This window comes from Protopterus annectens, chromosome 1.part1 (genome assembly GCF_019279795.1).
Source record: "Protopterus annectens isolate FY-2018-M chromosome 1.part1, PAN1.0, whole genome shotgun sequence".
Lineage (NCBI taxonomy): Eukaryota > Metazoa > Chordata > Ceratodontiformes > Protopteridae > Protopterus > Protopterus annectens.
In genome coordinates this window covers 1,838,479,160-1,838,493,455 of record NC_056726.1, presented here as the reverse complement: position 1 = coordinate 1,838,493,455, position 14,296 = coordinate 1,838,479,160, and the positions used below count along the sequence as shown (strand labels likewise).

The 14,296-nt window shown below is 40.7% G+C and overlaps 1 protein-coding gene across 1 annotated transcript in view; it reads left to right on the top strand.

Annotated features, from left to right (window-relative positions):
- Positions 1-14,296, top strand: part of LOC122812682 (tissue alpha-L-fucosidase-like) — a 453,601-nt gene that overhangs the window by 110,177 nt on the left and 329,128 nt on the right. The window contains exon 2 of the mRNA XM_044084826.1: positions 10,736-10,870. Within this exon, the coding sequence (XP_043940761.1) occupies positions 10,736-10,870 (135 nt within the window). The remainder of the gene's footprint in view (positions 1-10,735; positions 10,871-14,296) is intronic.

Sequence of the window (14,296 nt, the reverse complement as noted above, 5' to 3'; positions counted from 1 at the left end):
CTACAAGAGGATCAATCTATTGCCTATGCATCCAGATCTCTTACCCCAACTGAAAGGCAGTATGCCCAGATAGAGAAAGAGCTTTTGGCTATTGTGTTTGCATGGTCTGAGTTCCATGATTATGTGTATGGCAGACCTATCCAGGTCAAAACAGATCATCAGCCTTTAGTCACTATTCTGAGAAAGTCTATGCGCACAGCTCCAGCCAGACTGCCATGTATGATGCCAAAATTGCAAAAGTATAATTTCAGTCTTATCTACAAGAAAGGCAAACTTCTTTACGTAGCTAATACATTATCTAGATTGCCTTGAACAATCACTGAAGAGCATGAACATGAACATCTTGATTTTGTATTCATGGTAGTGTGTGATTTTTCTTCCACAAGTCTTGATTAGCTTAGAAATCCCACAGCCACAGATTCAGTTTTACAGAAGCTCAACTTCATTATCAAACATGGATGTCAAGCATTCTAGTTTACCTTAAGAAGTGCAACCTTATTTTCCATACAGAGATGGGATTTTGTTTGACAATGGTATCATCTTGAAAGGTCCTAAAGTTATTGTTCCAAAGTCTTTGCAACAAGAGTATATCACTATCTTGCATCGAGGTCACACAGGAGCAGACTCTACAAAAAGAAGGGTGAGAGGACTAGTATTTTGGCCTTCTATGTCACAAGATATTGAGAGAGCATTATCATCTTATTCTGTGTGTAACACTACTAAGCCACAGCAACAGAAAGAACAGCTTCAGCTAAAACAGATTCCGGAACTACCTTGGTCGACAGTAGCAATTGACATTTTCGAGTGGAGTGGGCAACATTATTTGGTGTTAGTAGACTCTTACTCAAATTGGTTTGAGATTGGCCTACTCGCCAGTCTAGTAGCCAGTGCTGTCATTACCAAGATGAAATGTAATTTTGCAGTTCATGGCTCACCTCACAAAGTTATTTCTGACAGTGGCCCTCAGTTTACTAGTCAACAGTTCAAAAGATCTGTCAAAGAGTGGGACTTTACTCATGTCACGAGTAGCGCAGAGTATCCTCAGGCAGATGGTTTGGCAGACCGTGCAGTTCAGAGTGCAAAACAGTTACTAGAGAAGTCAAAAACAGATAACAGTGATGTTTTCTGAATCTTCTGAATATTAGAAATATTCCACATGATAAATATCTTGGGTCACTTGCCCAGAGACTTCTGTCGAGACATAGCAAAACCACATTACCAATCAGTAGTCAGTTGTTGGTGCCATCTGTCAAGAAAAACAGATCAATGAAAGCCAATAGTAGTCAGTTGTTGGTGCCATCTGTCAAGAACAACAGATCAATGAAAGTCAATTTGTTGAGGAAGCATTTAATCCAGACGTCCTGTTATGATAAGGCCAGAAAAACGCTCAATCCATTACAAGAGGAAGAAGTGATAAGGATGCAAACATCCAGCAGTTATGATTGGATTGGAGTTGTGAAGAGTATTTGCCCAGATCCCAGATCATACATTGTGTAATCACAAGAAACAGAATTTAGGCAGAATTGGAGACATTTGTTAACAGTATCCAAGCCTATGCCACAGCATACAGCCTGTGAGAAAGACTGTTTGTCTCAGAGTGAATTGTCCAGTGTTCCAGTACATAGGTTCATAGGTTAGTACTACGCTGTTGACCCTAGGGCCTATACAAGCCTAGCCATAACAATTCCCTGGATATTTCTTCCCACAATGTTTACTTCCCTGGACCCCTGTCTAGTAGGGCAACTGACGTGATCTCTGGGGTGAATTTCCTATCTCTCATCCAGTCATCAGTGTTTCTTTTCAAGAGGGCCAAAGAGGCACTCTGCTTGACATGTATGGGCAGTCTGTTCCAGAGTATGGGGAGTCTCTGGGTCTGGAACCTATCCCTCCAGCATGTTTAGTTCATTGTGATAACAAGGTGTAGATCCCTGGAGCGTGTGGTTCTGAGGGATTGAGATTTCTGTAAGTGGAGCATTTCCAACAGCTCAGGGTTTGACATGGCCTTGTATGTTAAGCAGAGATAGATCGCCTCTGAGTAGACGATATGCCACAGAGTATAGCTGAAGTTTTTGTAGATGGTCAGTATAAGGCATCTGCTTTAGGCATGTGATTCTTTTAGTGATGTATTTCTGTGGCCTTCCCAGCTGTTGCAAATGTCTTGTGAGGTACATACCAAATGGGGTGTTGTACTCTATAATGGGTCTAATATGAGTACAGTGGGACAATGAACTCCTTTTTTCTGGATGAAAAGCCTTTAGTGATGAGGTCTGCCACATAGAAGGATATCCTGACTGTTGTGGTAATGTGGTTATCGAAGGTGAGACCAGTGTCCACCTGTGTCCCTAAGTCTCTCATCACAATTTCGGTGTTTAGTGTACTGCCACCTATGTGGTAATTCATGGGTACATGTTTTTTTCCCAAAGGAGATAACTGTACATTTCTTGGCATTAAGCTTGAGCCCATGGCCCTGGCACCAAGCATCTGTTTCTGTAAGGCCCTTTTGTAGAATATCTACATCATTTGGGGATTCAGTAATGGCTCCCAGTTTGCAATCATCTATGAACTTTGTTAGCCAGAGTCCCTTAGTGTTGGCCTGTACTTCAGAGAAGTAGATGCCAAACAAGAATGGTCCCAGGACTGATCCCTGAGGTATTCCACTTGTCAGTTGTCTGGAGCTGTATTTGGACTTGGCTACTTTTACAGTCTAGGTTCTCTCAGTAAGCCAGTTGGCAACCCATCGAGTGACGTAGGGATTTATGCCCAACTTAGTAAGTTTATCTATGATTCCAGAGTGGAGGATGGTGTCAAAGGCCTTGGTGAGGACCAGATAGGCTGTATGGACCACCTTACCCTCGTCCACAGCTCTGGAGACTGATTTGAAGAAGTCAAGAGACAAGATCATCCCTTCATGAACCCAAACCGGGTGGGGTCCAGTGTTTGAAGGTTGCCAATGTCTTTGTTTATAAGTTCCATGATACTGCGTTCCATGCCCTTGCAGATTAGGCTCATCAAACTGATGGGACAATAGTTCCTGGGATACAAGGTGGATCCCCCCTTGTGGAGTGGGATAACTGTAGCTGTGCGCCACTCAGTGGGCACAAAGCCTGAGGTAAGGCTATGATTAAACATGACACTTAGGTGAGGTGGCAGTTCATTTTGTAGTTCATGTAGTACACAGCCCGGGATGTGATCTGGTCCCATGGATCCTGTATTCTTATTTTTAGTTTTTATTTTTACATTTGTTGACCGGGCTAGTCTAACTGGATATATGTCCATTTTCAGTAGAGGCCCGGGGAGATAAGCTCCGAGGAAACAAAATCACATATACAAAAATTAATGTATACAATGAACACTGCAGGTGCAGCACAGAGAATAATCAAAGAGGTCATTCGTTCATAACATAGTGCAACATATACAGATACAATTAGTACAATACAAAATGTAGTTGCAATACATCATAAAGAAAAAGATGGCAGCTGAATTATACAATATATTAGTATACAAGTATAGTCATAAAGAAAAAGTAGGAGCTGAAATTATACAGTATATTAGTAAAAGTAGTCTCCTTAATGAGGTTCTGAAGATGTAAGTAATAGTATAGAAGGACAAGGTAAGTTTTTATTAAGAAAAGGAACTTTATTACTGAGAAGAGGAGGGTAGGTTGAACCAAGTAAGAAGAGCTAGTTGATCAGTCAGGTTTAGTACAGGAGCACAACCAGTGTGTTCTGAGGAAAAGTTTCAATTTGGTTTTAGAGAGTGATATAGAGGGAAGAGAGGAAAGTTCGTTAGGAAGAAGGTTCCAGGATTTTCCAACAGTATTAAAGAAAAGAGAGTCCCCAACCCTGTTTGATTTACAAATATTTACAAGAAGTTTAGGTGAGGATCGTAAGGTCTTTAGATTGTTGTAGGCACTAATGAGGGTAGATAGTATAGGAGTATTGGTAGGTTGGTAAAGGGTTTTATGGGCAATGGTTAGTTGGTAGAATTTAAGCTGATTTTGTAATTCAAGCCATCCTAGCTGCTTTAGATTAAAACAGTGGTGGGTTCTGAAAGGGTTACCTGCAACAAATCTGGCTATGTTATTGTAGGAGTTTTCCATTTTATTTTGGTTGTTTTTAGAGAGATTAGTATATATGGGTGAGGCATAGAGGAGGGTAGAAATTAGATGGGTGTGAGCAATAGTTATTCTAGCTGCAGGAGAGAGGAAGGGTTTGATCCTGTAGAGAGAGACTAGTTTTCTATTAACAGATTTTAGAGTATTGTTAATATGGGTGTCAAAGTTAAGGTTGTTATCTATGGTAATACCTAATAGTTTGGTAGTTGGATCTGGGGATATGAGTGCACCATTATTGGATGTTACTGTGAAGTCTATTGGGGGGGACTTACAAGTAGGAGTAAAAATGAGGAGTTTAGTTTTTTGGGGGTTCAGAAGGAGACACCACTGTGTAAACCATTGTTCAACTGTGTTAAACACATTTTGGGTAAGAGAGTGAAGTTCAGATATAGATGTGGCTGAGCATATAAGTGTGGAATCATCTGCATATTGTATACATGTAGCTTGGGGGATTGCTAGGTGAAGGTCAGTGATAAATATAGAAAACAGGAGACATCCTAATATGGACCCTTGAGGAGCACCAATGTTAATGGGCAGATGAGTAGATAGAATGTTATGCCAGAGTACAGCCTGTTGTCTGTTATCTAAGTAGGACTGGAACCATTTTATAGCTAGTGCATCTAGTGACAGGGATTTGAGGATATTTATAAGTATCTGGTGGTTTACCATATTGAATGCCTTAGACAGATCTATAAACAGTGCAGAGGAAGGCATATTGAGGTTACGTTTTTTGTTAATACAGTCATTAAAGGAAAGGAGGGCAGTAGTAGTGCTTTGGGAAGGTCTGAAACAATGTTGAGAGTTTGAAAGCAAGTTATTTTGGATTAGATGGTTTAGCAATTGTCTGTGGATTCATTTTTCCAAGATCTTTGCTAAGGGAGAATGTAGGGCTATGGGACGGTAACTGGAGAGTTCATTAGAGTTCCCACTCTTGTGAAGGGGGATAATATGGGATACTTTCCAGATTTTAGGGATGTGTCCTTCACTGATGGTTCTGTTGATGAGAATGGAAATGGGATAGGCAATGGACTTGGCTGCTTTTTGTAGATATTCAGCGGGTAGTTGGTCTGCTGAAGGAGTGCAAAGTTTCAGTTCTTGGATAAGGGTAAGAATATATGTTGTTGGGACTGGTTAGAAGAGAAACGGAGGAGATGGGTTAGAGTCAGAGTTGGATATAGTTAAGTTCTGAGTAGATAACTGATTGGCAAGAGTTTGAATGGCCTCAGTGAAAAAGGTATTAAAGGCATTAGCAGTCTGCTTGGGATTCTCCTGGGCTGTACCTTGTGGGTTTGTTGTGATGGATTGTCCTGGGTGTAATAATTGATTAATACTCGCCTAGAACTTTTATGGTTTATTATGGTGAGTCTGCTGGAATTGCAGGAAGTAGTTTCATTTGTCAGACAGTATAGCTTTTTTAGTTTCATTTCTCAGCTGTCTGAAGTTTTGTTGGTCTACTGGGTTTTTAGTTAAACAAGATTTATTCCAGTATTTATTTCTGAGATGGATTTTTTGCCTGGTTTCTTTTGAAAGCCATGGGGCAGATTTAGTTCTCACTCTAATAGAGCGGTATGGTGCATGGTGGTCTAGTATGGCTAGGAAGTTAGAATTAAAGTAGTTAACAGCTTCCTCCAGTGGGAGGTATTTTAAGGGAGACCAGTTACATGCTCTTAGTTCTTTCTGGTAGAGATCGGGGTTGAAGTTTTTCTTGATTCTAATTGTCTTAGATATGGTTGGATTAGGTAGATTGGATTTAAGCCTGAATATGTAGGTTAGTGAGTGGTCACATATATCATCAGGGAGGGTTCCAGCTTCATATGTTTGGGGATGATTATTTATGAGAATCCAATCTATGGTACTTTCTTTTTTATTAGGCTTGTTTATCCTGGTAGGGGAGGTAATGGTTTGAGAAAAAACAAAAAGGTTAATATGGCTGGTAGGGTGACTACTGCTACAACACTTCCAATCAATGTTAAAATCACCTAGGATTATGGTTTCTTGAGGTAAATTTTGGGATAACCAACAAAGGATATTTTCTATGGTGGCAATTTTTTTACCAGGAGGAAGATAGATACAGATAATATAGATGGATTTGAATGTGTTAAATTGAAGCTTGGTAATAAGAATTTCAGCGTTGGAGTCTTGAGGTCGTTTATAGTCATATGTAGTAATCTGTAACCCAGATTTAAATAGGATAGCTACATCACCACCCTTTTTGGTTGTATGGTCAAGTCGTAAAATATTATAACCGGGTGGGGTGACTTCATTTTCTTTAGTTACAGGTTTTAACCAAGTTTCTGTTAAACAAAGAATGTCAAAGGAGTAGACTTTCAAGAGAGCATGGAGTTGTGCAACTTTGTTATTAATGCTACGCTTGTTGTGGTGAGCTAATAAGAGTGAGTTATGTGGTTTGGTAAGGGAATGGATAGTAGAGGGGTTGGGGTTGAGGAGTCGATTGGTAGTAGCAGTTGTTGGGCCTGGGTTTGGATGAATGTCTCCATTTTTTAAAGAGAAGAGTAGTGTTTCAAGTCTAGGATTTGGGAATTTACTATATAGAGATAGAGATTTTCTGGGATTGGGAGAGTCATATCTAACGTGGGCTATCCTATGGTATTTTGCTAGTAGATAGCTGGGTGTAGATGTTATGTTAACATGGTTAGTGAAAATAAGTAGAGAAGGAGAAGTAAATAGCTTATTGAGGTAGAGAAGGTGTGGATATAATGGGTGTTCATAGGAGGTTAGCAGGTAAGCTAAAGTTAGAGGTGGTAGAAGTGTAAGTATGAGTAACCTCTATAAGAGGGCTGGGGTTGGTAGCTTACACATCTGGAAGGGTAAGTTGTTAGGTTGCTGTTATAGGCTCGGAGCTATACTAGGTGTGGAAAGGAATAGGTGGAGGGTGTGGTGGGAGAGATAGGGAGTGGTAAGTGAAAGGAGGAAATTGGAGTTAAGTGGCCAATGGTGAAGGGTTTGTGATTGGTGGAAAGGGAAGGGGTGTGGTTAGATGGTATAAAAGTAGGACCCCTGGGGTGGTTGGGATTTGGGAGTAGGGTAGGGGAGCAGAGTGAGCCCGCAGGGCGAATGGAGCGGGTAGAGACAAGTGAATTAGAAGCTAGAGAAAAAACTATCAGCAATGCTAGTAACTGAGGGAAAGTTAGGCAAGTCAGGAGTGGGAAAGATCAGAGATAAAACAGAAGTTAATGAGAAAAAAACAGGTGGGTGTAAATAGTTGAAGTAAAGGGTAAGTGAGAAAATAAAGAGCAGGTCTAGGACTTAAGAGATGTAGTATAATTACAGAATAAATACAGTGGGATAAGCAGGAGATAAAGGATGGGATGAGGGTGCCACCTAGTGGGCAGATTTAGTATGACGGGTAAGTATGTAAGGGAGCTAGTTGGTTTAGAACTAGGGAAGGAGTGATAGCTAGTAAAGGGGGTTCTTATAAAGTAGAAGAGGTTTGTTGGCTGCAGGGTAGATAGGAGAGGGAGGTAAAGGCTGCTGGCTGTTCAGGCGCATAGTGGACATGGAACTTGTATGGTAAGTTCCTTGTAATACTTCATTTAGTATTGTTGTTATTATTCTGTAAGCAGTTTAAGCCATTTTTAGTTATACATTGTTTTCTTGGTTTCCGGCTTACAGGAGGATTTTTTATTATTATTTTTTTATTTATTACAAATCTCGAGGCACCATGATGTATGCCATGCCCACTTTGTACCATGTGAGCTAGAAGACAGGCTTTCACTAATAGATGGGTTTATACCATACCACACACACACACACACACACACATGCACACACTAAGTTTTCTAGGAAGAGAACCTTATTTCTATCCCTGCAGATCTGTGCTGCAGGAAACTGACTAGCTGTTTTCTTCTGACAAGTTAGGAGACTGAGCAACCTAACCAGCCTTACTACTAGATGTTTACCCTTGGTGAATATGGACTAGCTCCTAGGTACTTCATATCACATATCAGTGATGTCTTCCAGTGCTCTTCCTTTGATGTAAAGTGATCCAGCTGAGCATACTATCATTTGAAAATGGAAATTGCTTGATCACCCTGGTTTTATACTTATTGTTTGTAACACATTTCAGACTATATGCTGCTGAGCCATTACCAAACCAAACAGGTTATGACTTGTTTGGATATGCTGAGTTCCTTATATGTTGTTGTTTGTCTTTCGGCTTTTCCCAGTTAGGGGTCGCCACAGCGGAACTTCGGTCTGCTAATGATTGGCAGTAGAGTTTTACGGTGCCAAGGTGCCAGCTCAATGCCCAACCTTCAACGAAGGCATGCCCATTCATGCATGTCTTTCGAACGCCATTCGACCATGGGGAGGACATGCAGACTCCACACAGAAGGCACTCCAGCCGAGAATCGAATGGAAGAACCTCTTGCTGTGAGGCAACAAAGCTACCGTTGCACCACCGCGGCTATCAGGTCATTTGTTTTCTAGAGTGAAGGATTTTACTATTTATATTAAAGGATATATTGATTACTCCTGTTCTAAACATATCAAGTTTGAATTTTGACAACCATTTGACATTTACTACCCTGTACTGAACCTTCAATCTATAAGTAAAGTTATGTAAAAGTGTTACATGTGCAACTAGATTCCTTTACAGGCTGCATGCTATGAATTCCTCCCTGCCAACCTTAATAATGGGTGCTAACCATAACCTTAACTCTGCCCATTTCCCAACCCTAACCTTACATCTTAACTTTATTTATTTATTTATTTGACATTTGTTTACCGGGGTGGTCTGACTGGGTCTACAGAACCCATTTTCAGCAGAAGCCTGGGGAGTAAAGCTCCACAAACAAAACAATACAAATACAGTATAATCCAATACAATACAAATTACATTAGAAGTACCATACAAAAATAAGTTGAAAGGACAATCAATGTTACAAGATGTTAAAAATATATTACAAAAATAAGTTGAAAGAACAGACTTTGTTACAAGATGTTACAGTACATACTACACATCTAGACGATTCTGTTGAGTTAAAACATTATAGACAATAATAGTCACTCTTACCGTACATGATATAGAATAGTGTCCAAAAAAAGTATGTTGGTAAAATTTAGTAAAGACCTTCCCGTAACACTGCCACTAGTCTAGTTCTTTGTTCACAACATCTGATAGTTCTGGTTTTAGCCGTAGAGATTTATACTGTTTTCCTGTTTTCATCAAACCCATTGCTTGTAACTTGTTCCCCACTTTCTATGTGCATGTACTTGTAGCACCCACAACTGGGTCTTCAGTACCATACTGCTTTGTTCTTAATTGCTTTCTTCTCTTTTTGGTTGCCTGTTCACTATTTTTTGCTGTTCCCTGTCTCTGTTCCAGTTTTTGACACTGTTTTATTGTCCTCTGTTCTATATCTTTTGGGTTATATGTTTTGCTTTGAATTAAGGTCTTACTGTGGTACAAAGTATGACAGCAGTTCTCTGTCAGACAGTACTTGTTCACTCAACATTATAAGTAGGACTGTCCATTTGAAAGGCCCATGTATCGTTTGAAATGATTTATGCTTATACACTTACATGACAAGAAAAATCAGGAAGGATAGCACTACCTGTGTTACCCGTTGCAGACTCACAGAATCCAACAGTGATTTTAGAGCTTTATTCACTCTTAAGTAGTTTTAACTTTTTAAATATTAGACCAGCCTTTAATCTGATGGAACAAGTGTAGTCCAGTCTGTGTGATCAGTGACTTCTAACAGATATCTTCAGAAACAGGAACAGTTTAACACTCCGTATGTACAGAGAGCATCTATGAATCTCCCAACCTTCCTCACCAGGAATTATTTCATGCCATCCCTCATCACCCCTTTCACTACCATCTTAATATACTGAATATTTCATTTTCATGCAAGACCTTATACTACCCTGCCTGTCGTCATTTTCCTCAGCATTGGCTTCTTACCCATCTTATAATTTTGGTAATTGAGTCCACAGCCACCTTCTCCCCACAAGTAGTATCAAGATCCTTCACCTGTTCTCATACCATGTTTGCTGTTATGGCAAAATAACATTAAAACTGCAACATATGCGACATTAAAGTAACAAGAGTTCCTTTACAGAAAGTATGCCTTGCCACAAATACTATTCTGACAACCTTCTGAAAATTAAATGTGTTAACTGTGTCTGTGATTTGGGACATTTGCCCCTGTTTCATGAGGAAAGAGAATTAGGAGTGTCAGGTGTCCATGCCAGCCTTGCACAAAAAATACTGCACAGGTAACATTTTAGATCTACATACGACTGGTATGTATGCAACAACAGCAACAAATTCATGTTGAAAAGCGGGGTCTCTTTTACTGTAGTACTATCCTTACATTTGAGAGTCATGCCTGTTTGGTATACACTAGTGAAGACGTGAGCACCCAGAGTTGGAAAATAGAATAAATCAGAGCTGCCAACAAGTACTACAGTGGGAGGACTGTGTTTTTCATTTCACAACTCATCCCGTTTAGGTATTCCGGAAAAAAGTTGTTAAATAATGTGCTACTGTTGTGCTGTAAAGTTGGAAAAATGTTTTTAGGCTTGCTTTTTTCATTTCTGAAAATAATTTATATGTTTTTTCTTAAGATAATTTCTGTTTTTTTTTTCTCATAGGTATGTTGTCCTGACCACCAAACACCATGAAGGATTTACAAACTGGGGCTCCCCTGTGTCCTGGAACTGGAATGCTGTTGATACAGGGCCCCGACGTGACCTAGTGAAAGCCCTGGGGATTGCTATCAGAAAGAGGTAAGCTCTTTGGCAGGTGGCCTTCTTTTTTTCAAGTTCAGAATTAATTTTATTGTAATCCTATTATTGTTTTTTATGACAATATGCTACAGGCTTTGTATGAGAATGAGCCTGTAATACGCTTCAGGCTTTGTATGAGAATGAGCTTGTAATACGCTTCAGGCTTTGAGTCAATGTAAGATTTATACACCACATAAAGCATAGTATATTTCTGAAAAACATAATTTTCTTTAACTGAAAAACATGAGAAGTTTTTAATGAGATTTCAGCACAAATGCCTTATAGTAATTTGTATACATAGAAGTCAGTTGCCTAGCTGAACAGGTCTTCATGCATATCCTGACCCATCCTGAATTGCATTTCGTTGAAATCCTGTAACTCCATTTTGTAACTTGGGCACACCTGAATATTTCAGACATAAACCACCGCTCCTACAGGAAAGTTATTGCTGCCCTTTACCTTGATCTGTCCCATTACATCTCATTGTATGCTTTAGGCATGTTAGAGCAGTTTTTCAGAAAAAGCTGCAGGTTATTTGGTGTATGCTTTGCATCTGTCTAGCATACATAATTCACTAATAAATATCTGAGACCAAACAACATTCTGTGTACTGTCAGATGTTATTCGTATTTCACTGTTGCAGTCATTACATATGGGTTATCTGCTTGCAGGTAGCCCTCAGCCAGCCTGATTATCAAAGTCTTGAGTCCTGCGTCGGCTGCTGTCTCTTCTTCCATGACATCAGGTAGTCAGGGGTATAAAGCATGCAGCCGACGTCGTTACATCAGTCTTTCTTGCCGTGTGGTACCCGAAGCAGAAGCAGTTCGCAAGTGCCGGTTGGCCGACTCCTGAAATTTTTGTTTTCGAGTTTCAGAACTGAAGTCTTCAAAAAAGCTAAGTACCCCATTGGGGATCCTTTTTCTTGCTCCAAACCGATGTCAGTAAAAGTTAACAGTTGTATTTCTTTTGGAAAGCAAATATCTCATAAAGATTTTCATTCATGCTGCATTCCTTGCTTAGGCCCGGACCACAACGTCCCTCGTTGTCAGTTTTGTGCCTTATTCAATCCTCATACTATTCGTCGTCAGTTCATTTTTGCATCTAACTATTTTGGTACTCAGTTCAATTATCCAGAAATGGCTTTGGTAAGCCATCCGACTACCGGCATTCCGAAAAAAACAAAGATAAAGACAGAGACAGAATACATAGGTCCAAAGCTGCCGACGATGCTTCCGTTAAGCTAGTCACCAGTTCGCCGGTACTGAGTGAGGTGCTTTCACAGTCCCTGATACCCGCTACTTCAGATTCGCAGGCCTCTACTGAGACCCATTCGGAGTCCGGTATGCCGCGAGATGCTTCTTCGACTATGGAATCTGTGGATATCTCTACCTTGGATGGGTCCGGAGCCGCTGTGCATGCACCGGCTTCTGAGGGTGTATTCAGGCCTACTGACTTGCATATCAAACTGACGCCATCGTCTTCTTCAAGGCCTAAGACTTGATCCATGCCTAGAAAACTGATGTCCAAACTGCATGGTCAGGCCCATATGCCTAAAAACAAATGTTAAGAATGGCTAAAGACCTTATTACTCTAATTAGGGGAAGCCACCTTCTCCCTCTAAGACACCTAGAACTGATTTTCCTTCTGATTCTTCTGATCAGGATTCTGAAATTTCTGTTTCTTCTGATGACCAGGATTTGGCCTTATCTACATATGAGGATTCTCATGCAGAGGACTCCATTCCCTCTGCTTCCCCTCCAGAAGATTTCTCGTTTGGTGAAACTTTGCACACTCTTAGAAAGCATTTCCGCTGGGAAAGCCAGGATTACTCTGACTCCAAAAAGAGGTTTAGGGAATTCTTACTCCTGCCTCAACACAGGCCTTTAGCTATCCCCCCTGTACTGGACATTGTAGATGATGCCTTCTTGGAATCTAGCCTGGCCCCAGACACCTTACCTCTGGCTCCCAGGAAACCTGACAGGTATTACAGAGTACCTGATTTTCACAAGTTCCTCTTTAAGAATCCTACTGCGGAGCCAGAGACCATTTCACAGGGACCCAAAGACATTAAGGCTACTACTGTCAAAAATCCTACCCACTCTGGATAGATATTCCAGGGCTCTGGACAGATGGGGTAAGAAGGTATATACTTCTGCTACTTTGGCCATTAGGGCTTTAAACTGCCAGTTTCATATATTAAAGTACCAGCAGCATATTATTGGGTTACTTAAACAGAAATTGATGTTGATCCCTGACTGTGCTGAAAATAAAGAATTACAGGATTTAATGTATTCTTTTGAACAAGTTGGTAAACATACTTTGCAATGTGGTTTTGATTCCTTAGAAGCATCTTGTAGGGCTGTTGTTACTGGGTCTGTTCTTAGAAGGCATGTTTGGCTTAAGGAGCAAATTCTACCAGATCATGTTAAAGCCAAATTACTGGATGCTCCCTTAAACCAAGACCGCCTGTTTGGCAACAAAGCAGAAGAAGTTCTTAAAAAGATGGAGGAAAAAGCTAAATCTATGCAAACTGTTAAAGATTTCCTGCAAGTACAGCCTCCCAGATTTAGTAGGCATTGGCCTTCTAAGAAATGATCCTTTCCTGTCTCTTCCAGGCCTTCTCAGTCCAAATCCAGGAACAGCAGACCACCTAGGCCACAGTCTCAAGTTAATCACAGGCCTAAGCAGTGGGGGGCTATCACTTCCAAAGCTGGAAGTAGTAAAACACCCCCCATAGTAAACTGTCACAATGACTTCTTAAACATTCCAAGCCCTGCTCAACTGACCGCACCTTTAGGGGGAAGATCGCCCTGCATGCAAAAAGTTGGGAACTCATTACCCAAGACAAATGGGTTTTAAATATAGTTTCCCAAGGATACAGATTCCACTTCCACACCTTACCAACCCCAAAAGGTTGGCCAGACCTACTCCCAAATCATTGGGCAGAGGCTCAGCAGCAGGTTATCTCTCTTCTAAGTATCAGGGCTATTCAACCGGTCCCAGCAGAAGAAGGGGAACAAGGTTTTTACTCCAGACTTTTCCTGGTACCCAGAAGAGACAACTCCTGGCGTCATATCCTGGACCTGTCTATCCTAAACACCTTTTTGGAAATTCCAAAATTCAAAATGCTAACTCTTCATCAGCTGCTTCCCATGCTAGGCAAAAATGCATGGTTGGCAACACTGGATTTAAAGGAAGCCTACCTGCTCATCCCAATAAGGGAATCTTGCAGAAAATACCTACGCTTTAGAGCAGGCTACATGCACTATCAGTTCTCTGCACTGCCCTTTGGCTTATCTACTGCATCCAGGGTATTCACAAAATGCCTAGCTCCAGTCATTGCATTTTGCAGGCAGAGAAATATTCAAATATACCCATACTTGGACGATTGTCTGATTCAGGCAGAAAGCCAAGACATGCTATTAA